The sequence below is a fragment of the Scomber japonicus genome, chromosome 1 (assembly GCF_027409825.1).
Source record: "Scomber japonicus isolate fScoJap1 chromosome 1, fScoJap1.pri, whole genome shotgun sequence".
Taxonomy (NCBI): domain Eukaryota; kingdom Metazoa; phylum Chordata; class Actinopteri; order Scombriformes; family Scombridae; genus Scomber; species Scomber japonicus.
This window is the reverse complement of record NC_070578.1, coordinates 2407216-2432647: the sequence shown is the minus strand read 5'-3', so window position 1 is coordinate 2432647 and position 25432 is coordinate 2407216. Positions and strand designations below refer to the sequence as shown.

Genomic DNA, 25432 nt, shown 5'->3' with positions numbered 1-25432 from the left:
ATTGAGTATAGGAGCCACATTTATGTTTATATCTGTTTTCAGGACATATTGATTAGTTAAGATGAATTATTAATTAAAAAGGATGAATTGTATTTGGATGAGTAAGTGAATGCCTTCCTCCCTCCTCAGGTGGTGAGAGCGAGGCTTAACCTTTAAGTTGGAAGATTCTGATGTAAGACGTGGTGATGGCAGTGTCATTGAACACAGCATCATCTGATTAAATGGACTCACAAAAAAACATGTTTTTATATCTGACAATAAATTCTAATCATCTGTGAACCACAACGCTCATTGTATCTTTCATGGCTGCACGTCTGACACACTGCTTACTCCACTGTGATCAAAAATAAACAGGACACAGGAGTTAAAGGACAAAGTCATTGGTAGGATGTTCTGCCAATAAGTAATCTGAAGACATCACTTTGGGTTTAATAGTCTAGTCAGAGCTGTACTTCTAATATGACTTCCTGATTATTAATTGGGCACTCTATTAGTTGTCAGATGTGAATAATAATAGATGGTGCAGAGCTGAACAGCTGCTCCTGGACTCATGAAGCTGAAACAGCAGCCTGTTTGAAGTTAAATGAAATGATCAGCTGTCACTGACAGATGGAAGCTTCTTCCACTGCATCAGTGTCAGACCTCCACTTTCATTGATTCTTTAGAAATGTATTATATGTTGGATAATCTAATCTAATTTAATGATGATGATTTCTGCTCCGCTCTGCTACCTCATTCTTCTCCCACAGCGTCAGCTCCTGCTTCTCCTGCTCCAGTTTCTGAGAACGGTCCACCACAAAGTAGATGATGTAGATGCTGCCGGCCAGAGACAGCAGCACCAGGATGTTGGCTAAGATACGCAGGCTGATCAGAACGGCCCTGAAGAAACACACGGACATACACGGATCAGTTAGACAGCATCAAAGTAGTTACAACAACACATAATTTTCCCCTTAAGGCTAACTTCTATGACGGTAGAATAGTGGCATAAAGAATACAAATCTTATGGCGCTTTTCCACTACACAGTTGTAGCACTACTCGGCTCGGCTCGACTCGGTTCCAGGAACAACCTTTTCCATTACAAAGAAGTACCTATTCAACGTGGATGGGGTCGTCATAGCACGGCTCCGCGAAACTGCTGTGACTTCGTTTTATACGCGACACAAAACACATTACAATGGAGGACATTGGGGCAGTGGTGTACTTGCTGCTGTATATGGCTTTCTGTCTCTTCTGACTAATCAGTGGCCGGCAGTCTGTTGACGTCACACTTAGTATCGGCTCGGCTGGAACCTCAGCAGAGCAGGTACTAAAAAAGTACCAGGTACCAGGTACTATCCCTAGTGGAAATGCAAAAAAAAAACGAGTTGAGTCAAGCTGAGTCGAGTCATGCTGGAACTGTGTAGTGGAAAAGCGCCATAAAAGTTCCAAAACACCTGTAGAAGTCAGGTCAGTTAGGATTTGAATGCTGAACGTTTTTTAATATCTTTCTGATGAGCTGATGTCGGATTGTTGCACATGTCTGTAAATGTCTGTTCAGTAGCCTTGGTTGCTAAATTGGTTGCTATGGTTTTTCCATGTGTTGTCCATCAACTTGATTCAGGACATTCTGAGCCTAGTTTAGCATAAAGACTGAAAGCAGGTGGAAACAGCTAGCCTAGTTCTGTCCCAAGATCTGAAATACAAACACTGTCCAAAGCAAATGTCTGCGTCACAATCTGGCTCCATCAGACCTGCTGGAGAGATCAGGTCTGGATCTGAAGTGTGAAATTCACTCACTGCATGTATATAAATATCTGTATTTGTCATTTGGCAAACTTTTATCCAGAGCAACTTACAAGCGAGGCAGACAATCACAGTGACTTGCAGATCGGAAGCTCCAATCACAACCTCTAAGATGCATTTTCTCAAGTTGTGAATTACAGTTTTAAAGTGCAAATCATAGTCTGCTTGTTTTTGTCTTTATGGCACTATTCTACCTTCATACACTTCATCCTGATCATATTTAATATATACTACATTTGGATTGTGGTTCAAATCTATCCATCTGAAGGTCTTGCCATAGTAGACGATCATTGTTGTAGTTATTAGTTCATCATAGGAGACAGGATAACTAACTAACTGATATCTAGGCTTGTTTAAAACCTAAATGTTGGCTCCTGCTCTGCTCTTACATTACACACCAGTGTGTAACTGAGATATGGAGTGGGAGAACACTCATGGATCTCATTTTAATATCCTCTATCACTCCAGTGATGTCCTTTTAATGATTCACAGTCCATCTCTATGCTTTATATGAGGATGAATGGACATAATTATATAGATTTAACATGCTCGATGCTGTAAATCAGCTGGATTTGAAAATGATTCAAAGAGGAAACAAGTGAGGAAGTTGATGAAGTCACAATCTGGTTGTTTCTGCTGACTCAGCAGGAGGAATCACGAACAACAGACACCTACAGACTGGTATCCTTCTTCTTTTCCTGCTCCTCCACAATGGCTTCCTGCACAGAAAAACATTGTCACACATATCATGTGTTTGAGGGTAAAAAAGAAGCTAAGGCTCATTCTTTATTTCTATAATAGTGCTCTCTGCATGAACAGCATGAGAGATACATAAGAATACAAGCAGAGAAAAGAGATGTCCCTGGTTTGAGGGTGAATGAAACAGCATTAAAGCCTAACTGACCCTGATGTTGTTGACGATGGCAGCTCCTTTGCTCTCTGCAGCCTCTGGGTTTCCTATCAGGTAATCCCAGGCACAGAAAACCCTCCAGCAGAATGTGAAGTTCTCATCAGAGGCGCTGGCCAAGCTCAGACGTGAGTTCTTGGCCATTCTGCAGGACAAATCAACAAATCCAGGTCAGATTTCATGTAGAATTGTATATTTATGATTGATAAAGGATGGATTATTTTGGTGACCTCTTAACCCTTCCTCTGGCACCGTCATCAGGTTAAAATATACATTCACAGCCTACACATTTTTTTTTTTTTTTACATCTAGTCTAATCAGTATATTGATGTGAAATTTACAAAGCAAGGTCTTATGGGAACACCACATTGACTTTTCCTATGTGGACTGCCTCAGGACAAACCCACTACTTATAAACCTGGAAGAATGATAAATGATTATTAGATATGCTGATCAGTATTGTTGAGTGTAAATGAATGACTCAAGGAGACTGGAGGGGCTTTAGACTGTTATCCATAAAGATGGATGTAGCGTGGTCAGCATCATCTTTTATATTTGGAGTGTGTTTAAAGAAAAAAAGGGAGCACCACCATGAAATCATGTAGTCTTACTTTCGGTTTCAGATTTTTTTCTCAAAGGAGAAAACGGGACAAGTGATTTAGAGAGCAGATATGTGTGTTGTTACCAGAATCCCTGCAGATCCTTAAAAAGTAATAAAATGTCTTTAGTTAGTTCATCAACTGTTATTACATCAGTTTAAATTGTTAGAAATCTGATGATTACTTTCTCAACAGGATGATGAAACTGTAGGCAAACACTGCCATCCCAACCAGGAAGTAGGCGAGGGGCAACCGGTACCCTGCGCTGCCAATCTTCCTCACTCTTCCATAGTATCCATAGAATAACACAGAGTACTGCAGGTAGCCCTGTGGGAGCCAAATACACACACACACACACACACACACACACACACACACACACACACACACAGGTGGATCTTATTAATAAATTCTAATGTTTTATGTGATCTTATCTTTCCTTTAGTGCCACTTTTATATAAAATATATGAAGCTCTACTGGGGATAGTTACAATCTGTGAGGATAAATAGCTAATATTGTGTGCAAATATTAACCATATTTGATTAGAATCAGGCAACATTTTGACTCTTATCATACATGAAAACTCAGACAGCTGATAGATTCTATAGAGAGAAATGTATTGGTATGTAATGACATTATTGGCTAATGGTAGAGATTTCACAGTGATAAGGGTTTTTATCAGCTCAGTATGTAATTGTAACTCTAAAGTGCTAATGTAACTTTTGTAAGGGGGGATTAGGGGAGTGGGGGGTAAATTGGTCCTGGAATAGAGGTCAGGGAGGCAGTAAAGTAATGTCTGAATAATGGTCCATTGTGTCTGTAAGTAATGTGCTATTGACAGAGCAGTAAAAGGAGAGAGACACTTGCCCCAAGAGACCAGATGGTGTCTAGGTCCTGGGCTGAAGCCAGGTGCTCCTTGGGGATCGTTTTACTCCTTGTTGTTCCAAACGGAGCTCCAGCCAGCAGCTAGTACATACAAACACACACCACTTCACTGTGTTATGATAATAATACATCAGTTCTGTTTTATATGATGGGTGTGCAGAGAGAGAAACAAGGATATATTAGTTTGATTTCAATCATTTATCATATGAAACAGATACGATTATAGCACCCAGCAGCGATGGGAAAACAATACTTTCATCTTTTCTGAAGCTAAAATGTTTCAGCTTATTTGTCCACACAAACACAGAGATGTAAAAATGATGCATGGTTTTTCCGATGAGTTACGTTCTCTTCTCATTATTTCTTGCCAAACAACAGATGTGTGCAGCATCTCAGAGTCTGCTCACCACAGTTAAACTGGAAAGCTATACTCAAAGACTGTATGTGATAACCTGCATTACAGCTGGAGACAACACACACAACTGCTGCTGGATATGGATAATATAAAAAGACACAATAAACTAGCTCCAGCACATAACTGCTGTTTTAAATGAATATACAGAGCTTTAGAGGTGTTGGTAGGTACATTTATGAAGTTTGGACACAGTCAGGCAAGTTGTTTATGGAGCCCCAGTTTAGTCACAAGTCAATAATCAAATAAGATATGAAATAAATAACCATTATATATAATAAAATAGGTTTCATTATTATGAAACATTATATACACTAGTTATTATTTTTAATAATAATTAAACCATTTCATAAATTAAATGACTGTATTGGGGCTCCATGGCTGTTCCCCTCGGCTTCCAGTCTTTATGTTATGCTAAGCTAACCACATTACCATGAATAATCAACTAATTGCAACAACTCCAGATGTATAATGTGAATTTTGTGAGGATGTGAAACATATTGGTGTGCGCAGACAACGTTGCAATGCGGCTAAATATAATGGGTTAGTATAATGAATGAATACACATAAAACAATGCTGTGTAAAGTAAGAATAAATATGTGGGAACAAGATGGCGCCGTAGAGTGAGCAGCACGGTGCAACAGCTCCAGTGGCTTTTCTGATCATTTCATGCTTAAATACGTGTTTGTACAATAGACATATAACCAAATTGTGAGGAAGGTACCCTAACATGAGCCTAGACACTTATTTTCCGCAAAAGTCGAACAGTATGGACAAAAGGACGTTGAAAAGACCTCAGAAAAATACTCCGGCGAAACCTGGTGCCAGAGGTGAGCTAGCGGATGTTAACTCAGGAACTATGGAGCCTAGCATTATCCGGGCTTTGGATAATATCACAGACAATCTCACGAAAGTCATCGATGCGAAAATTTCCACGGTTCTAGATGCCATAAAAGAACAGACTTCACAAATACAAGCTGTCGCCACACGCATGGAAGAGGCTGAAAAGCGAATAGTTGATGTGGAGGAAACAGCTCTAGCCTCCGAGGCGAGGATAGCATCACTTGAAAAGCAAGTTCATGACATGCTTGAACACATAGATGACCTGGACAACCGGGGTCGTAGATGTAATGTGCGTATCGTTGGCTTACCTGAGGACTCAGAAGGGAAGGATCCAGTGAAATTCTTAGAAAGATGGATTCCTGAATACCTCCAAATGACGGTGAAAGACGACCGAGTGAAGCTTGACCGGGCTCACAGATCCATGGCACCAAAACCCAGCCCGAATCAGCGTCCAAGGCCCTTGATAATTAAGTTCCATAACTTTCGAGATAAACAGCGAGTGATGGAAGCGGCGAGGCGACTGGGTTCCCGCGATCAAGACGTCTCTACATCCAAAGAGTCCAGGGTATCCTTTTTCAATGACTTCTCAGCCGAGGTGGTTCGGAGACGCAAGGCATTTGATGGTACAAAGGCACGGCAAAAGAAACTTAAGGTGACATATGCCTTGCTGTACCCGGCTACTTTAAGGGTGACAGTGGATGGAAAGCAGAGAAGATTCGACTCTCCAGCTGATGCTGCGCTACTTGCGCATTCGCTGGAAGAAGGAAGCAGAGGTAGGCTGAGCCAGATCGATGGGTCGGAGAACAATAGATTGGACACTGATTAGCCTAGCAGTTAGGTCTATGCAGACCTATGTCTATAATGTTGAGTCGATCTTATTCTGTGTTTACCGCTGAATTCAACCAAAATCTTTTGTACATTCTATTTACATTTATTTAGCCACTGCGAGTGTGCTGCAGTAGGAATTTTCTTTTTTTTTTGTTTTGTTTGTAGTAGTCTTACTACTATGGTGAGGGATAAGGATTGGATAGCATGCACTTTAAGCTTGCTGTGGAGGTCGTTTAGTGTTCCCTGCAGGTTAGGTAGCAGGGATATCCCCCTTGAACTTTTGAGTTGGTTTTGTTTTTCTGTGTATTATAGTTCCTGGTTGTATTACCAGTGTTCTTTTTTTCTTGGCTCAGTGAATTCATACCATGTTATAGACTTTTATTTTACTTTATTTTTTATGACATACTCAGTATGGGCTATTCTCTCTCTCTCTCTTTATGTTTACATATGGTTAAAGTGAGGCAATATGACGAGGGATAAATTACGCATTTGTACGTGGAATATAAAAGGGGTTCATAATCCTGTTAAAAGAAGAAAGATTTTGACCTTTTTGAAAAGAAGTGACATTGATATTGCTCTCTTGCAAGAAACACATTTGAATAACGAAGAACATCTCAAACTGCAACAGGGGGGTTTTGCTCAGGTTTTCTTCTCTTCATTTACTTCAAGGAGTAGAGGGGTGGCTGTATTGGTGAAAAAGAATCTACATTTTTCAGTACAGGACTGTGTTAAAGACCAAAGTGGCCGATATGTTATTGTAAAGGGGGTCCTACAAGGTGTAACAATTTCTATGTTGAATGTATACTACCCACCCGGTCACCCTTCTGACTTCATAACTAAAGTGTTTTTGGATTACTCTGCTATTCAGTCAGACATTGCCATTGTGGGTGGAGATTTTAATTGCTTATTAAATCCAGTTAAAGATAGGCTCCCTTCTAAGGCTATGCCGCTTTCACCACAGGCTAAAGCGCTTGGTTTGATTTGTGAGGAATTAGGATATGTAGACGTTTGGAGAGCACTTCATACTGCTGATAAAGCATACACTTTTTTTTCTGCTCCCCATGGCTGCCAGACCAGGATTGACTATTTCTTTTTGTCAGGGCTCTCTCTGCATAGGGCTCTGTCCTGCTCTATTGGCAGTATTTTGATTTCTGATCATGCTGAGGTGGTTTTGGAACTATCCATTAAGGGATTGAATAGTGGAGTGAGGTACTGGAGACTGAACACATCTGTCTTGAAAGATCAAACATTTATTACTCTCTTCACTACTGAATTTGGATATTTTCTCACCATTAATACGCAGTCCACAGATAACTCTGCTTTACTTTGGTAAACTGCTAAGGCGTTTGCTAGAGGGTTGATAATATCCTTTTCAGCCAGTAAGAAAAGACAAAAAAGTGAGAAACAAACCAAGCTAATGGCTGAGCTTAAGGCAGGCTAAAGAAGAGGCCTATTTGTCAGCTCCATCCCCCACTATAATGGCAGAAATTAATGCAATCAAAACAACTTTAGATAACGTTCTAACACAAAACGAGGAGGTCAAACTTAGATTTGTTAGACAAAAGATGTATGAACATGGGGACAAGCCTGGAAAATACCTGGCTTATCTCACCAAAAAGAGAGTGGAGTCACAGAGTATTGCAGCCCTTTGCGATGCACAAGGCAATGGCATGTATGATAATAAGCTTATTAATAACACTTTCAAGGCATTTTACCACAATCTCTATACGTCAGAACTGCCAAATGAGGCGTCTGTTTTGATGGATCTTTTTTTTGCCCCATTAAGATTGCCCACTGTAGCACCAGAGGATAGGCTTATTCTAAATTCCCCCATTTCTAGGGAAGAGGTGATAAATGCTATAAAGTTAATGCAGAACGGAAAAGCCCCAGGACCCGATGGGTTCTGTTCTGAATTCTATAAAGAATTTCTAGGCCTACTGGTGGATCCCTTGGTCAGCATGTTTAACGATGCATTTTCAAATAACCAATTGCCCCAGACACTAAGAGAGGCAAATATCTCTCTCATCCTTAAAAAAGGGAAATGCCCAGAGTCGTGTGGATCCTATAGGCCCATATCCCTTTTAAATGTTGACCGAAAGATTTTGGCAAAGATTTTGGCCACACGCCTGGAAGGTCTACTACCGAAAATCATAAAGGCAGATCAAACTGGGTTTATAAAGGGGCGAAATTCTTCTAACAACGTCAGGCGTCTTCTGAACATCATTCAAGTTTTTAAAAGGAGACAAATTGATGGTTTGGTGCTTTCTCTGGATGCAGAGAAAGCCTTTGACCGAGTTGAATGGTCCTATTTATTTTATTGTTTAGACAAATTTGCTTTGGGAGATCATTTTATTAGATGGATCAAGGTCTTATATAATAACCCCCAAGCAGCTATACTAGCTAATGGTATCAGGTCTGATAATTTTCCTGTGTACAGAGGAACCAGACAGGGGTGCCCCCTGTCTCCTCTCCTTTTTGCCTTGGTTATAAAACCACTGGCAGAGGCCGTAAGGGAAACACCTTCTATTTCTGGCTTACAAATAGACAAGATAGACCATAAGATAAGTCTTTATGCAGATGATGTTTTGATCTATATTGCGAGACCAGAAACCTCAATACCTGTGTTGCTTAAAGTCATTGATTCATTTAGTAAATTTTCTGGATATAAAATTAATTTCACAAAATCGGAAGCTATGCCACTTGGGAGCCTAAACTCAGTTCCTAATTTACTGCCTTCTTTCCCCTTTAAGTGGTCACCAGAAGGTTTTACGTACCTAGGTGTATATATAACCCCTATATTTCAGCAAATGTATAAGACCAACTTTGTCCCACTGTTTGAGAAGGTGAGACAAGATTTGGAGCGCTGGAATTCATTGCCGATTTCTTGGGTAGGACGTATTGCTATGATCAAGATGAATATTTTGCCTAGATTGCTGTACCCAATCCAAAAGATCCCCATCTTATTCTCGAATGGAGTTGTAAAGAAGCTAAATGGCTGGCTGAGTGCATTCATCTGGAGCAAACGTAAACCCAAATTGAAGATGGCTACTTTACAGATGCCAAGCTCTGAAGGTGGTTTAGATCTACCGAATTTTAGAAAATACCAAATATGTGCTCATATGCGATATATTTATGACTGGTTCTTCAGTAATAACACATCTTTCTGGTTGGATGTGGAGACATCCTTGTCTAAATATCCACTAAAGGATTTAGTGTTTATTAAAAGTTTTAAAATAATTAGGTCATGCTGTGATAATATTGTTACTCTTAATACAATTAAGGCATGGCGTTTAATGCGCAGACTTTAAGGGACGGTCAAAACTAACATCAATCTACACTCCCATCCTGAACAATCTTGATTTTCAATCAGGGTTGCTGGATGCTGGCTTTAAGCTTTGGCATAACTTTGGCATTTACATGCTGGGAGATTTGTTTTTAAATAAGACATTAATGTCATTTAGTCAACTGGTTGAGAAGTATAACATCCCAAGACAGCATTTCTTCCGTTATCTACAAATAAGACATTACATATTGCAAAGCACAACTCTCACTGATAACTCTGAACCATCTCCCTTGGAGAAGGTTTTGTTTGGAACATTTGGGAGGATGTCTATTAGACTACTTTATAGGGCCTTACGTGTACTACCAGCTATAGCTTTACAGGATCTTAGAGGAAAATGGGACACTGAACTTTCTATTGCAATAAAGGATGATGAATGGTGTGATATATGGACCTATGCTAACTCAATTTCCGTTTGTAACCGTGCTAAATCAATACAGTTCAAGATTTTACATAGAATGCACATATCTCCCAATCGTAGACATCTGTTTAATTGCACTTTGTCGCCTATGTGTCTGAAATATAAAACAGAAGTTGGTACTCTGACTCACTGCTTGTGGTCATGTTATAAACTGCAGAGATATTGGTCTGATATTGTAACAGAAATGGAAAAGACATTGAGTGTGAAGCTGGAAATGGATCCTATGTCTCTTATTCTTGGTCTACCTGCTAGATTTGTGATGTTGTATTGTATCCTAACATATGCAGCTAGGAAAAATATTCTGTTGCGATGGATCAGTGATAAAGTACCATCTATTAAGGGTTGGCATAAGGTATTATCTGACATGGTACCTTTGGAATATCTGACATTTTTTAAGATTTGGGAACCTTACTTGAATTTCTTGGACCCTAGTGTCTCTGACATTATGTTACAGGGATTTTTGGAAAGGTCATAAATGATTGCTTATTACTGTGTATGTAACTTTGTGTAACTGTCATCATTTTATAATGATTATTGTAATGATGTGTGTGAAACTGAGCCATTATTGTTGTTGTTGTTGAGTGTTATGTTTAGGGTGTGTGTTTTTGTTGATTGTCCCTAATTCTTTCCCTGTGTAGGGGATTTGTAGTAGTTATCCCTGTTTGTGTTGTCAAAAAGTGAAAATCAAAACATATTTAAAAAAAAAAAAAAGAATAAATATGTGTTCTGAGTTTGACATACCACAGAAAAGTGTGTTGTTAACCACCCTGCCAAATTTCAATGATTAAAAAAATCGCCAAATATATGAAATTAAGCTTCAAAGTTGTATAAAAATCAGCCTCTTTCTCTGCTCCCAAACGCTGCAGGAGTGCCCGCTGAGTCTGCTGAAACTACCCCCTACCAAGTGTCACCTGTCAATCAAAGTCACCACCTCTACCAGAAACATGGACACTAAGTCTGAGAGCTTTCTGCTGCTAACTCTGCCGCTAGCTCAACCGCTAGCTCAACCGCTAGCTCAGCGGCTAACTGGCTAACTGCAGACTGTAGTAGTAGTAATGTGTGCTGAATGTATTTATACCTCTACAGCAGCAGGGGTGGGTTTATGCTTTTTACACATTTTTTAGAAATACATGTATGACCTATTTAATGTGTTTAGAAGAAAATGTCACTTTACACAGTCTTTAATCAGCCTGAGATGAACTTAGTCATGTAGCTTAAATGTTACCTCTGAGTTGAATACCCTTGGTGCTACAACAAAATGAAGGAGAGCAGTGTATCTATAGTGTTACCCTAAAGGAGAGGCAAACGTAAGAAATAAAAAGTGAGTAATAACTAAAGTGGAGCGACCCTCCATTCCTCTCTTTGTTGCATAATTCACAGCACAGTACAGCACAGACATCAGATCTGAGCAGCCATGATGTTTGATGTTGGATGAAATTACTCAGTAAGCAGAGGTGAGATAAAGGTGGGTGTGAGTCATAGGAGGGTTGGAACCAACAAATAAAGCAATAAGATTGGAGCACTAAGAATAGATAAGATAACTCATGTGTGGGGAAATTGCTTGTGTCTGTATGTCAGTGACAGTTATAAATCTAACTGCTGTTTCCTTCTTTGTCCTTTGTGCTCATCTATGGTTTCTTCTTTTCCTCAAGCTGCTGTACAATCACCACATTTTACAAATTTCATACTAAAGCATCGTCTGAAGTGCATTTTTACATTAAAATTTAAAAACGAAATAGTGCAACATTAATAATGTGCTTCATGTGCTATCCTTGAAGAAATTCTATTTTCATAAATCATTGAACTGGAGGATGTGAAGATTATTCAGGTAGCACCAAAAACTTTAATTACACTGAGAAATGTGTTTTTGTATTTCTCATTTGTTGCATTCATGTATTTTTTTATGAAATACATTTAAATTAAAGTGAGTAAGACTTGTTCTGCTGAAGAGATGGTGTGTGTGTGACTTTTTTGGGATAGCAGTAAAGAGGATTTTTTCCCCCTTTCCTTTTCCTCAGTCTTTCCTTGCTTATTAAATGTATAAAAAACAAAAAACTAACCCAACATATCATTCATAAGAAGAAAGAATATACTGTAGAGTTATAACTGACTGGTCTGATGAGTGTAGAGGTGTGTGTGGTTATACTGCAGCAGCCTGGTGTCATCAGCTGATTTCATAAACAGTGAACAGCTGTGTGTAATGGCACTGTGCTCTGTGCAGCATCTCAGAGGCTTTAGACTTATCAACATATCAGTCCTACAGTATAGTCAGCTGTGGATAACAGACTCTGTAAGAATCACCCACATTCATTAACAGGTCAATACAGATGTTTTAACCACAGATGTTCAGATGCTCAGACATGGTTCTGAAATCCGTTCTCCACAAAAACACCAACAACTCACTGTGCTGCATATTTTAGCTGCACCACACAGACATTGTGGTGTTTTATTTTCGTTTATTTATCTTTTAAATACAACTTTGGTTCTCTTCAAAATCATTTTGTTCAGTCATGTAGTAACAGGTAAACTCTGCAGGGTTTTAACTATTGAAAGTATGTAAACCTGATCAATGTTATCTCAAAAAGTATATGTTAAATATTATTCATAAACTGTTTGAATTAAGCCTTCATACAGTTTTTAGGACTGTCTGCAGCTGCTGTCTCCAAGGTGCTGAACCCCCCCTGATGCATATTAAGACTAACCTATATGACATGTAATACCTTTTGTTTGTTTGTATGTTTGTGTGCTGCTGCATGTCCCTGTGTGTTTAACAGGCAGAGTGTAAAATCTTAATAATGTGCTCAGACATGTTTTTTGGGGGGTTTTTTTTCAGTAGCAATCGTTTTCCTCTTCCTCAAAATAGCAATGTGCCACCAATGCGACTGACCACACCTCATTTTGAAACCAACATGCCCATGGGTGCAAGTGCATTTGCTATTTAGACAACGCGGGCGCATTTCCATGTCTCGTACTTTAAAGAACTCCTCCTACAGATTTGACCCAATCTACTTCAAATTGGTTCAGTGTCATCTTACAAGCTTGAAGATGAAAAAGTTATCAAAATATTTCACCTCCGTTATACCTTATGGGCGTGGCGATTCAGCAAATTTCAATGTTTCGCCCTGAACATGTCTATGTGTCAATAGACTGCGCCACAGCTCGACATGCGTAGACTCGTTCATCGCTGCTTGCAGTTTTAATTCATATTTATATTCATTATTTTGAACCTGAGGATGGGAAGAGATGGAAGAAAAAGAGGGCCTTTCTCTCTTCAAAAAAATGTTTGGATGTCCCTTAGTGATGGAGCCATGATAATCAAATCTAAAAGAAAAAGGAAACTGACAGCAACAACAACAAAATCACAGTTAAATTAATCATTTATGATAAACAGTATAACACTGACCTCTGGTAGGACGATGAAGGCTCCAGTCATGATGGTGAGGACAATGTTGATCCCAAACAACCAGCGAAGAAAGATGAAGTAAGAGGCAACGCCGGACCCAAAGTGACCTCAACAAGACAGAGGAAACATCTGAATTAGAGCCGATGACATGTTCCAAACATATTACTCACAGTGATGTAACAGTACACTTTAGTTCAGACTGAGTCAAAACAATACCAAACAAAAAAGGTATAACTTAGCTTTCCTGTGCTTTAATATGACTTCCACCACATAGTACCACCAGTTTAATTCTTTAGTGCAAACAGACAGAAGTCTCACTTTCAATTTTCTTGATCCTCACTTCCCAGGGAATGAACAGGACCACAATGTTGTAAAGCACACGGGACAGTTTCTTCAGCAGCTGCAGGAGGAGACACAGAGTTTATAGAGCACTGAGGAACTGACTGTAGCTTCTGACTGACACTCACCTCCAGCTGTGCAGTAAACATCATGTGTTGACTGGCAAAACATAATGAACCATAATTTCCAGATAAATTCCACTTCAGAGAATTGCTTTTATAACCACAGAAATCTGTACAGTATAGTTATAGAAATCTTTGGATATGACTCCCTTTATACTGCAAGGCCCACAATAAAAAACAGCGAAGAATAATAATGATACATTTTATTTTATGTACACAGCAATGTTCAAGGCACTTAGATACTACATGAAATATTCAGTAAGTTAAAACCTATCAAGCTAAAACACAACACACAATATACAATACTTGGGCACAGGAGTGGTGGTGTACTTCTTGAGGCATGTGGGTATGACAGGTTAAATATCACTGTGAACACCTGACATCACACTCAAATAGTTCTAGGTGTGAGTAGTGCACATACCCATCCCTTAACCTTTGCTGTGTTTGTGCTTGCTGACTGCTGATGGCCTAAAGAGAGCTTAAAAGTTATTTGCTAGAGACACATAAGCAGGATGGGGTAGGAGTGTGGGAGGGTAATCTGTTATAGGTGTTAGATCTTGTCACATGACTCTAGGATTGCCACCCTGGAACTGTAGTTCCACTTTCTTTCTTCCTGTACTCCCTTTTTCCTCCTTTACTGTTCTTCTTATATTATAAACTGCTGCTTTACAATTGTCCATGTTTCTATACTGCAGCTCTCAGTTGTAGGTTGCAGAGTGTGTGTTTATGGCATCTCACGTGGTTCTGGTAATAAATGGTTTCTGGTTGCAGAGTGATATAAAGCAGTTGCTTCTGTTGTTTACCAAATGACATCCATCACAGACTCAATGAATCCATTAACCTCCAGAGATCTGAGCTTTTGCTTAGTTTGTATAAAACCATTTCCTTGCATTTACACCTTCTCTTTGCAAGATAATAAAATCCCAACATCCTCAAACGAGTACTTCCTGATTAGCAGTGTTGTAGCTTGTTGCTATTGCTAAAATGAGTCACATTTGTACAGCATATCAAACTACAAAAGTTATTAAGCATAAATAAACAAGTTTCAATCATACCATTTGATAAGGTTTCGTACCTGGTCCACATTTGTCTGGGGATCAGCTGTTGATTGACTTGGCCATGATTACTTTCATCTGCTTTTACACTGGTTAATGTATTGTGCATCTGCGACCACTAGGTGGCACAAAAACGCGCATATGAATGAGGTCAACAGGTCAACGTTAAGCAGAATGAAGTATAAGGTCCAGCAAACCCAAAATGTGATGTCCCCATATGAGGACACAGGAGGTTAACGTCACTGGGGACATGTGTTGTAGTTAGTGTACATACTTTGACTTCAGCATGGAGGCTGCATGGATGTTCTTCCTGAATGTGGGCAGTAATCTGCTATGTAGCTGTTTTTAATGGAATGTAACAATGATCCAGAGTGTTTGTTCCCCTTGTGGTGCAGTCAATATGTTGATGGAAGTCTGATTAATGTTCTTAAGATGAGCCCGACTGAAGAAGTCCTTGTAAGTCATATATATTTATAAGTCTCGTGCAGTTTGCCTGATTCAGATTCTGATTTAACAGCATATCTATAAAATCTACATCAGAACTGAAAGCGTGCAGAGTTTCAGATCTTATGATGTCAGAGCTGAGATGGGGGGTTATAAATCAAGATAAGGTCAGCTGGTCCAGTGATTTTAAATTTCAGTTAACTGGGAACCAAACTGTAGAATTAATAATTCATGGTCAGCCTCTTGCTAAAAGTCAATTTATTCTAATGGGCCTGAGCAGCCAGAACATTGTAATTAAACTAAGCTATAACAACAGGCTATAAATTCACTCATGCTGCTGTGCTATTGCTGCATAGCTCCCTCCCTCTCCCAGTCTTTCTGTATGTGTGTGTGTATCTAACACAGAGGGACAGATAGGTAGATAAAGTGGTGTGCATGTTGTGTGTATTCAGCCCACAGGAGGAGAAAAGCTTTGTTTAACTCAGAACTCAGCAGGTTGCACAAAGGAAACTCAACATGTTTTATCACTGTGGCTCTGATCATCAGGTTACTGCACTGCAGTGGAAATAACACAAAGCAGCTTGTCTGCTGTTCAGAGCACATCATTCATTGAGGATGCTCATTCCAGACACAAGAAAGCAAGAGGATCTCAAGTCAGGCAGAGCACAAACATCTTTGTTGTTGTTCATTTCACATTTCTGAGGCAGCATAATTGTTATGAACACGGTCGTATTTTATGTTCTTGGGCAGAATCTGTCCTGTTCTGATGCATCTTGGCAATAAACACATAAATCCTCTGACTCCACAATCTGTCTCTGTGTCTCTGTGGCTGCTTCAGAAGTGGGAAAGATAGGTTCATTTCATGTGGTGTCTTGGCAACCCTAAATGAGGCTTGACAACCTTGCTCAATAGTTCTTTAAAAAGGACCCTTAAATAATATTCAATACCAGCAAGACTGAAGGAACTATTATCTCAAGAACTAACATCTTATGCCAGATTTCTTATTTTGGTTACCTCTATAGTTTCTTCATATGAAAAGAACCCATTAAGGTTAATGCAATATTATACATTCTCTGCAAAGCTCCATTAAAGCTGGGATGAGTGTCTCTTCATACTGTGTACGTACATCAGCTCCTGCTGTCTGGTAACCTCTGGTTCTGGTCAGTCGGCCCTCGTACTTCAGAACAATCTCTCTAGCCTGCCTGTGAAACACACACAGACACACACACACACACACACACACACACACACACACACGGTCCAGAGTATATGGGTCTTGCTGTGGTTTACTCAAATATTTCCATTTTGTGCAACTTTACACTCCTACTACTGTTCAACTACACTTGTGAGGGAGATATTATACTTTTATCATTACATTCCTGTTTTTTTTTGGGGGGGGGGGGGGGGTTTGCACATTTGCACAACAGTGGATGATTGGGTGGTGGCCTTTGGTATAGGAGATTCCATTATGATATGTATCAGGATACCTCACAGTGCATTATCAGTTATTATCATTATCAGTTAATGCATCCATACGCAGAGCCACGGCTGGGCTTATAGGGCTTAAACTCCAAATGTTCTCAGCAAGGCCCTGAATCTTCTACTGCTCATCACATGTGGCATTTGTGGTATTAAACCAAATAGCTGTATAACAAGCAACGATCAGAGTGAGCAGAAAATCCCTCTCCTGTATAGTCTTTTTGCTCAGCCATCAGTGCCAACCCGGGGAGTTTCCAGTTGCCCCCTGTTCCAAACTGCCAGGCAGGGCCACACATCTGTGCCTTAATACATGACGTCACCCACTTTGTTCCTCCTGTGGCAGCCAATAATAACCGCTGATTTATGGCATAGCATAAACTGTTGTTTATTTAAAACTGTAAAGAGGATTGTGTTCTGTTATGCCTCTGTAGCCAATTATGGCATGAAACATTGCACTTTTACTAAATACAATAAAGAAAAAATATATTTTCAAAAGGGATAACTTTACAAATATTATAAATAAAATATTTAAATATTATATAAATATTTCCATATCATTGTCTATGTCTGAGGGCAGTAAAAATATGTTTTTCATAGAAAAAAGGAAATATTTCAGCTTTTTAAAAAACGTGAATCCAAAATTTCAAAATTCATAATTCCAAAAATACCATAATATAGTGTTTTTTTATTTTAGTTTTTTTTTTAAATATAAAAACAAAAAACTCTTTCTGTTCTTCGAAAGCTTCATTAAGGATGAATCATGTTTATCTGTGACTGATGAGCTATTTATGTTGTATGAAGGTATGAAATGTGTTTCAGAGACTAATAATGAGGAAATAGTGGGACAGCTCAGAATATGAACAGTGTGTGAGGGTTAAGGCCCAACAAGCTCTGATACGACAAAAAAGTGGATCTAGGAGGATACTGTGGAAAACTGAAAAAATGTTGGTTTATATTCTGTACTTTGTTGGAACACTTTGAGCCAATAAAAAACATCTCTGGAGGAAATCTTTAAACCTGCAGTAACAGGATTTTCTGTCCTCTAGTTTTCAGCAGAAACAAGTTATGAACACAACACTGACATATCAGCTTTTAAAACTTGCTATACTGAACTTGCTATATCAACATGATCATTTATTAGGAGTTGTCTTCTGTCCAATATTCACTCTCTTTTATATCTTTTTATACTGTCTACCAACTCCTGAGGGAAATATCTGGCTCTTTAGTTGGTAAATGCTCCACATGTTCACCAGCTAGTCTACAGCTAACTGTCTGTCTGGTGGTTCGTGTTGAGCAGGTAGTGACAGTGACTTTTTTTTTTTTTACAGCTTTTTCTCTGAAAACAGCCCCAAAACAACACTAGAGAGAGTGACAGTAAAAACAGTAAAGTTGCTGCTGGACAGTTAAACAATGAGCTGAACCTCACTATAAAGCTGATTGTTCTTTGTCACCTCATCACTATCAACCACACTGACATTTATACATCTTTATAATTAATGCATCAAATGAAGCATCATGTTAGTTCATGCAGGACAGGAAGTCATACTCCCCACCTGTAATCAGCTGACAGCCTCTGATTGGATCAGCTTACCTCAGTCACACACCTACACTGATCTTACACACACAGACATGAAAATTGAGTTATTATGGACATTTTCTCATTTATTACATGTTTCTATCTGTGTAATTAGCATTTTTTATTGTTTACATGCTTCAGAATCACTCAGATATTTCTCTTAGTATTAGTATTTCTACCGAGGCTCTATTTTCCTCATGTTAGTCACTGTTTGTCCTGTACTTTCTACAATGTATTCTATCATGTGTAGTACTCTTTTATTCTCATTATGCTGAATGGCTTAACCATTTTAGATCACAGTGCCAACCGGTGCTCCCCCTCCTCTAAAAACAGTCACAGCTGACTGGTCCCATTAAAATACATTTGCTAAGGTTTTACAGTTGAAACGCTGCAGTGAAACCAGCTCATCCTATCACACGACCGGAGACAATTCAGGGTGCTGTGAGCCATGTATTAACCAATGAAGACACTCAACATGTACTTTACACTCACAACCATGGATTTGGAGTATATGTGGTTTTATGTTGTGATGCCATGTCAGCTATAGTGAGAGCTGAGGTTAGAGTCAAAGCTCAAAGTAAAACATGTCAGAGAACATTCAGATTAACATGGAAGTAAAAATCAGTGATTTGTGATGTGAAATATGAGCTGTTATTGCAGTGGGAGTAATCGCAGACATTCAGCCTGAGATTAAAGGTGGTGTAAAAACGCAGACTTGCATCCCATCCCTGATGATGGTAATAAAACCCTGCAGTAATAACAAACTGCCCATAAAAAAGCTGTTATCCATGGCACATACTCAGCACATCTTAGAGGCTCTCTATCTGCTCTAGCTCCTTTTCCTTTGCCTGCTCTATCTAATTACCTTTAGTCCCAATGTACACCACCTCTACAGGTTTTTCACCAAATACAACACGTAAGAATGAGCCTTTTTAGAAATGTGGATTGCCACAAGCTTCATGTGGCATTTTGACAGCTGACAGAATGTTATCTGTTGAGAGTTTACAATTTTCACACCAAGTTAGTCATATTTAAAAAAATATATATATAGTTACATCATGTTGTTTAACATTTGCACAACCCTGCATCATATGAGTTTATATCCCATTCATCTCAAATAAAGGATGTACTTCATTCACTATAAACATCTAAGCAGCAATTATGTTTCCCCCAAAACATAACAGGTAAAACTCATTCACACATAGATTTGATTTCTAGGAGGCAGGTTTATTGCTAAATGTTCATATGTGGCACATCAGCAGACCACCCCCTGACTTACACATTATATATTGTTGTTAAAAAGTAGCTACCCGACCAATCTCTTAAAATACTAAATCAATCATTTATTTCAAAGAGTCATTATGGTCTCAATCTCTGAATTGAGGCCCTCTAATAAGTGAGCTGGTGGTCTTTTTGGTAATTATCACTCTTTTAATATAATAAGATTTGAAGGCTAATAGTAGCTTTGATGTCTGCAGTGTGGGCTTTAATTGACAGCTGTGATTGACAGTTGGTTCACCTGCTGTTGTCCCCGCCTCTAGGACTCACATTGAGTTGGACTATTGTCTCAATATTTCACTGAGCTACTTGATTATGACTATGATTACCTGCTCTGTTAGTACAAGTTAAAGGTAGCAGGGCTCCTTTATTTAACTTTTAAAACTACTACTATTTTTGATCTCATCTTTTCAAATTTGCTTTTACCTGCAAACTTTTACTATATTTTATTTAATATAATTATGTTAAATTTAAAATCACATTTTTTGATGTTCCTATTTATGGCATGTGTGCACGTTTTGTGAAGTACATTGTATTACATATTTTTGTATAAAATATTTAGTTCTATTACTATCATTAACTTAACTTACAGTAAGTGTTGTCTAAACCAAACTAACCACACACAGGACTCAGCAAGTTTCAGTATTTTATATTCACACCATCCAGACTGACCAGCGCTGTACAGCAGCACTACATGGACTAACACAGTCTGTTTATTTAGTAGTCTGTAAAGAGAATTTAAAGAAGATGGGGTTGCCTTAAGTGTCACGTGGAATTGTATCATGAACTGTCCCTGTTGTCACAAGTGGTGAAATAATGATCAGGCAAATAATACTCCTAATGAATGTGAGGCCTGCTCAGTAGGTAGGTATATGTTTACTATCAGTACTATAGGAATAAACTAAAGTCTCCGTGCAATGTGTGCATGCATATGAAAAGGCTTTGTTGTTTGTGGATGACTTCCGTAACTATGTAACTATATGATGTCATTATATTTCCCTTCTGATGGTTTTAGTGGGTGAATTTTGGCACAGTTGCTTTAAATTCAGTGACAAACAGTATTTATTTACAGAGCACTTTCATTAAGAAAATATGTCTCTCAAATATATGGAGAGAGAGAGAGAGCGAGAGAGGGAGAGAGATACTCCACAGATATAGAGAAAAAAAATCAAATAGAGGGTTACTTTAAGACTTTGAGCTTGCGTCTCATTGGCCAGGGTCTGGTTCGAATGTTGGCGATGATCTCCTTCTGGTACTGAATGTTCTGGAACATCTCCTCAGGGTCATTGCTGTCCACCCGCTCATCCTCTTTATCTTCATCATCAGAGAAGCTGTAGGATAACACACAGAGACACCTCTGTACATTGTAAAGAAAAGCAAAAGCAAAGAATGTAATCTTAGGGACTGTCTGACAATTATTTGTGGGAGGTGGCTGAACCCTTTGTTTCACTTATTATTTATTTGTTATTTGTCATATTTTACACCAAAAATGTGTAGAGCCAAGTATGGGTGCAGCATGAACAGTCTGATCCCTTTCCCATTTTATTATATCGTACTTTATTTTTTACTTTACTTTAAATCATGTTTGTTGATCCTACGGTATGTCTCTCATGCTTGTCCTTATCATTGCACTCTACTGTTACTTATACTGTATTGTTTTTGACACGATGTGGTGAAGCAAAAGATACCTTTCTATAATTTGGACAATAAAGTTCCTAACTCACTCACTCACTCACTCACTCACTAACTAAGTAGCCATGTTGGCACTTTTGTATGACTGAGTTCCCTTTTGTATGACTGAGTATGTATGTGTATGGTTGCGTGTGTAGTATATATGTATTTTATCTCGCCCTATTATTTTACTATTTATTACTTTTTAATTGAGCTCCGTTCGCTGCCTTGGGTTTTGAATTTAGTTGTATTTTGATACAATGACACTAAAGGAATCTAACTAACTAACTAATTAACTAAGTAGCCCACGAACTAACTAACTCATTAACTCACTAACTAACTCACTTAAATCCAGTTAATTCAAGCTGTTAATCTTTTTTTAAGGCTCTAAATGAAACCTTTGCTTAACAGTGTTACTGATATTTTTTTGTTGCCCTGCCCTCATACAAAATAGTAAAAATTAACAAATTTGATTATTTTGTGGTCTGATATGTATGAGCTCAGATCTCACCATTATATCACCAAATGTATCAGAGACTCAGAGAAGACTATTTCTTAGTTGTTCCTAGCAGTGCACCATTAAATAGTATAAAACAGGTCAACTTAATACATGTCGATGGTTTTTCAGCACATGCCAACAACAATTCTATGTTTACAGTTCAGCTCACTACAGAAGAACAGATGATGTTGTGTAGAGTCTTGTAGTGCTTGTCTTCCATCATGGAATTATGCTACAGGCTAACTTTATATGGCATATTTAAAAGGTTTTATTTGTAAGAATCAGAAATTCCTTCTCATTAGTGACACCTGTGGCCGTTAGATGAGCCGCAGTTAACAATCTGTTGCTTGAGCTCACATGAGTGCTCTTGGCAGGAGACTATTGACGGGATGTCTTTGTCCTCGCTTATAATTCTCATAACTTCATAAAACATTTCTAATGCCTTATGAACTGTGTTTTCACTGTACACTCATATATAAAATATAAGTAAAAATATATGTTAATCAACCACTCGAACCTGACTCAACCAACCATGTTTACTAAACACAGGTAGGCCTAGTGAGCTGTGGCTGGGGAGCAACAGGCTATGACCAGAGAGACATGCACTGCGCTTTTGTTGTTAAATGTGTTGTGGTTGATTTATTAGCTGGAGAGCTAATATCTGCAGGGTGTTTCCAGTCAGATACCACCATTTTTGTTGTGTATGCCACTGATTTGTTGACATTAGTGGGAGAGACTCAGGAGTACGCAAGAACGTATAACATCATTTGGATTTTCAGTGATAAATCCAGCCAAGGTCCTTCACATAGAGATCAGTCTACAGGCTATAGGTTATAGACAACCAAGAAAGTCAGGGAAGGTCTCATTTTTTAGTTAAAAATGATTAATATATGTCAATCACCTCACAATTCTATAGAACTGTCCTTCCTTCTGTTATGATCAGAATAAAGTGATGGTGGGAGTTTTTTGGTTGAGATGATTAAAGTTTCGTCTCTAATAACTACTATATACAGTAGCTCCACAAATTTTCTGTGTTCCATCAAACTCTAGCAATCTTTTAAGTATAACTTTTTTCCCCAAACAAATAAATCTACTAATAAATCTGACAAGGGAAGAATAAAATAAAGTATAACTCCTGGGTGAGAAAAAACCCCCAAAATATTCTCCCCAGAAAAGTCTAAAACTTAACCCCCTGATTTTTCATCCAGTCCCTCATCATACATCTACATATGAATTGTTAAATACCGCTAGTTATTATGAACATGCACAAACACTGTATTAATACTAAGGGATTTGAAACATGCTGAACATAGTGTACAAGCTGAATGTTCTACTTTTTTAGTCATTTCAACTCCACATTTTCCATCCTCTCTTTCACATTATCATTGGTAAAAAGAATTATATAATTATATAAGAGAATTATTATTCATTTCAGATTAATAGAAATGTTTTAAAAAACACGGTATGATCTACTTGTGGCTATAATACAAAGTGTAAAGATTTTGTGCTACCTTTTGGTTTCATTATCATCATTCTTCATGAAAAACTGATGCATCCAAAAAGTTAGACCAACAGCTGGATGACAGAACAAAGAAAGAGTAGAGAGATGTATCGATCATTCTCTCTGTTGAACTGGCATTTCTTTCATTACTTAATTCAAAACTGATCAGTATTTGTATATCAAATTTCCACCTACAGACACATTCACAATCTATTACAACAATGTGGTAATGAGCTCAGACTAAATTCACACATGTCAGAATGTTCCTGGATGGCAGGAAATAACACAGCACACAGGGGAATTCACTAATCACATTTAGTAAATGACCTACAGGATGTCACTAACTGCTCAGAGAGATGACATGTGTGAAGTGGAGAAGAGTGGAGCAAAAAAGACATCCTACAAGCCCTGATCAAAGTGGGATTCAGAGTGAGCAGACTCACCCCTGATGGTGGTCCTGGTAGGCTGAATAAATCCTCCTGGAGTTCTTCCTGATACTCTTGTGTCTCTTGGCCGCAGACCTGCTGCCAACCAGAGGCTCAGACACTGTACTCATGCTGACTGTGGTCAACTTACTGATCTGGACCCTGCTGGAGCATCTCACACAACAGCAGTACAGCTGAAACACACTCACTCATCAGTCCAATCACAGACATACTGAACACTTAAAGGGCCAGTACCACACACACACACACACACACACACACACACACACACATACATGCACACACAACTTCTGTTTTCTCACCAGAATTCATCATGTTAGTGCACAAACACACATATATGGAAGATGATTCAGCTACAGTCAGCCTCAATAAGAAGCAAGTTTGTAATAATTTAATAACAAAAAATAAATGCTGCTGTGGTCATATATTTAGTAATACTTGTTGATGTGAACTTACATTTTAAGATCTATGAATGTTGCTCTGATCTGTTCCTGTATCAGATTATAAACTTTTTGGTTCTTTATATATTTCTGTATACTAAGAAAATGCATGTCTGTTTTTGATGAGAACATAAATCAATGTTCAAGTTCTAGTTTATTTATTGTCATTCCACCTACAGTATATAAACAAATATATATATATATATATATATATATATATATATAAATTCGTTACTCTGGATCCTTGCCAAAGCATTAGACATATACATACACACTTCATTTAAAACATCCTAAACTAAGACAGACATAAAAGCAGCAGTTAAAAGGGACCTTGTAAAAATATTACAAAATGTTGTATAGGGTGTTTCAGGGGATGGAGTGATTCATTCATGTTTATAATTCTTATGGCCTATGGGAAGACACTGTTGGACATGCTGGCTGTCTTTGCTTTAATGGAGCCATATCTCTTGCCTATAAATTTGAAGTTAAAGTCCATGTGAAGTCAATTAATTGATTTACTTCTAAACATATTATACATGTTGGAAAATGGTTACAGAAAACTGTCTGTCAAGCTTTCGCTCCTACCATAAGAAATAGGAGTTTTAAGTGATATCAATATGAGATATTCCAAAGGAAATGACAACACATTTCTGGGAAAACTGTTTAATGATATCAGAGAGAAGCCGACAGAAGGGTCTTCATTCAATATGGATTTGAGAGATACAGTACACCATAATATCATCTGCTGGCTGAGTATAGCCTAAATGGGTTAGGGTTAGGGTTAGGGTAAATTTACTTGAGTACTGTACTTGAGTACAGTTTTTGAGTATCTGTACTTTACTTGAGTATTATTTTTGGGAGATACTTTTACTTTCACTCCACTACATTTGAAGGACAAATATTGTACTTTTTACTCCACTACATTTCTATTTCTATCTCGTTACTCGCTACTTTTGAGCTTACGTCAGCTGACGATTGTTTTTTTTGTGCAAAATTCTGAGAAAAAGAAACAGTGCTGATTTGCGTATGGTTTGTCTTGGTCGTAGTCCTACGTCATGCCATACGAAGAAATGGAGGAAGAAACTCCCACTGAGCACCCGTGGTCTTATCTCAAACCCATGTTTGAGATTTTTGTCACAAAAACTGATCACGGCCT

General features: G+C 38.3%; 1 protein-coding gene across 1 annotated transcript in view; it reads right to left on the bottom strand.

Annotated features, from left to right (window-relative positions):
• The window catches only part of LOC128362054 (transmembrane channel-like protein 3), a 40296-nt gene extending 16350 nt beyond the window's left edge, over positions 1–23946 (bottom strand). Inside the window, exons 1-10 of the mRNA XM_053322697.1 lie at positions 23834–23946; positions 20904–21050; positions 16513–16588; positions 13745–13826; positions 13427–13533; positions 4161–4259; positions 3477–3619; positions 2691–2838; positions 2462–2505; positions 732–879 (exon numbers count right to left, since the gene is read on the bottom strand). Coding sequence (XP_053178672.1) covers positions 732–879; positions 2462–2505; positions 2691–2838; positions 3477–3619; positions 4161–4259; positions 13427–13533; positions 13745–13826; positions 16513–16588; positions 20904–21050; positions 23834–23946 — 1107 coding nt within the window. The remainder of the gene's footprint in view (positions 1–731; positions 880–2461; positions 2506–2690; positions 2839–3476; positions 3620–4160; positions 4260–13426; positions 13534–13744; positions 13827–16512; positions 16589–20903; positions 21051–23833) is intronic.
• Positions 23947–25432: the final 1486 nt, after the last annotated feature.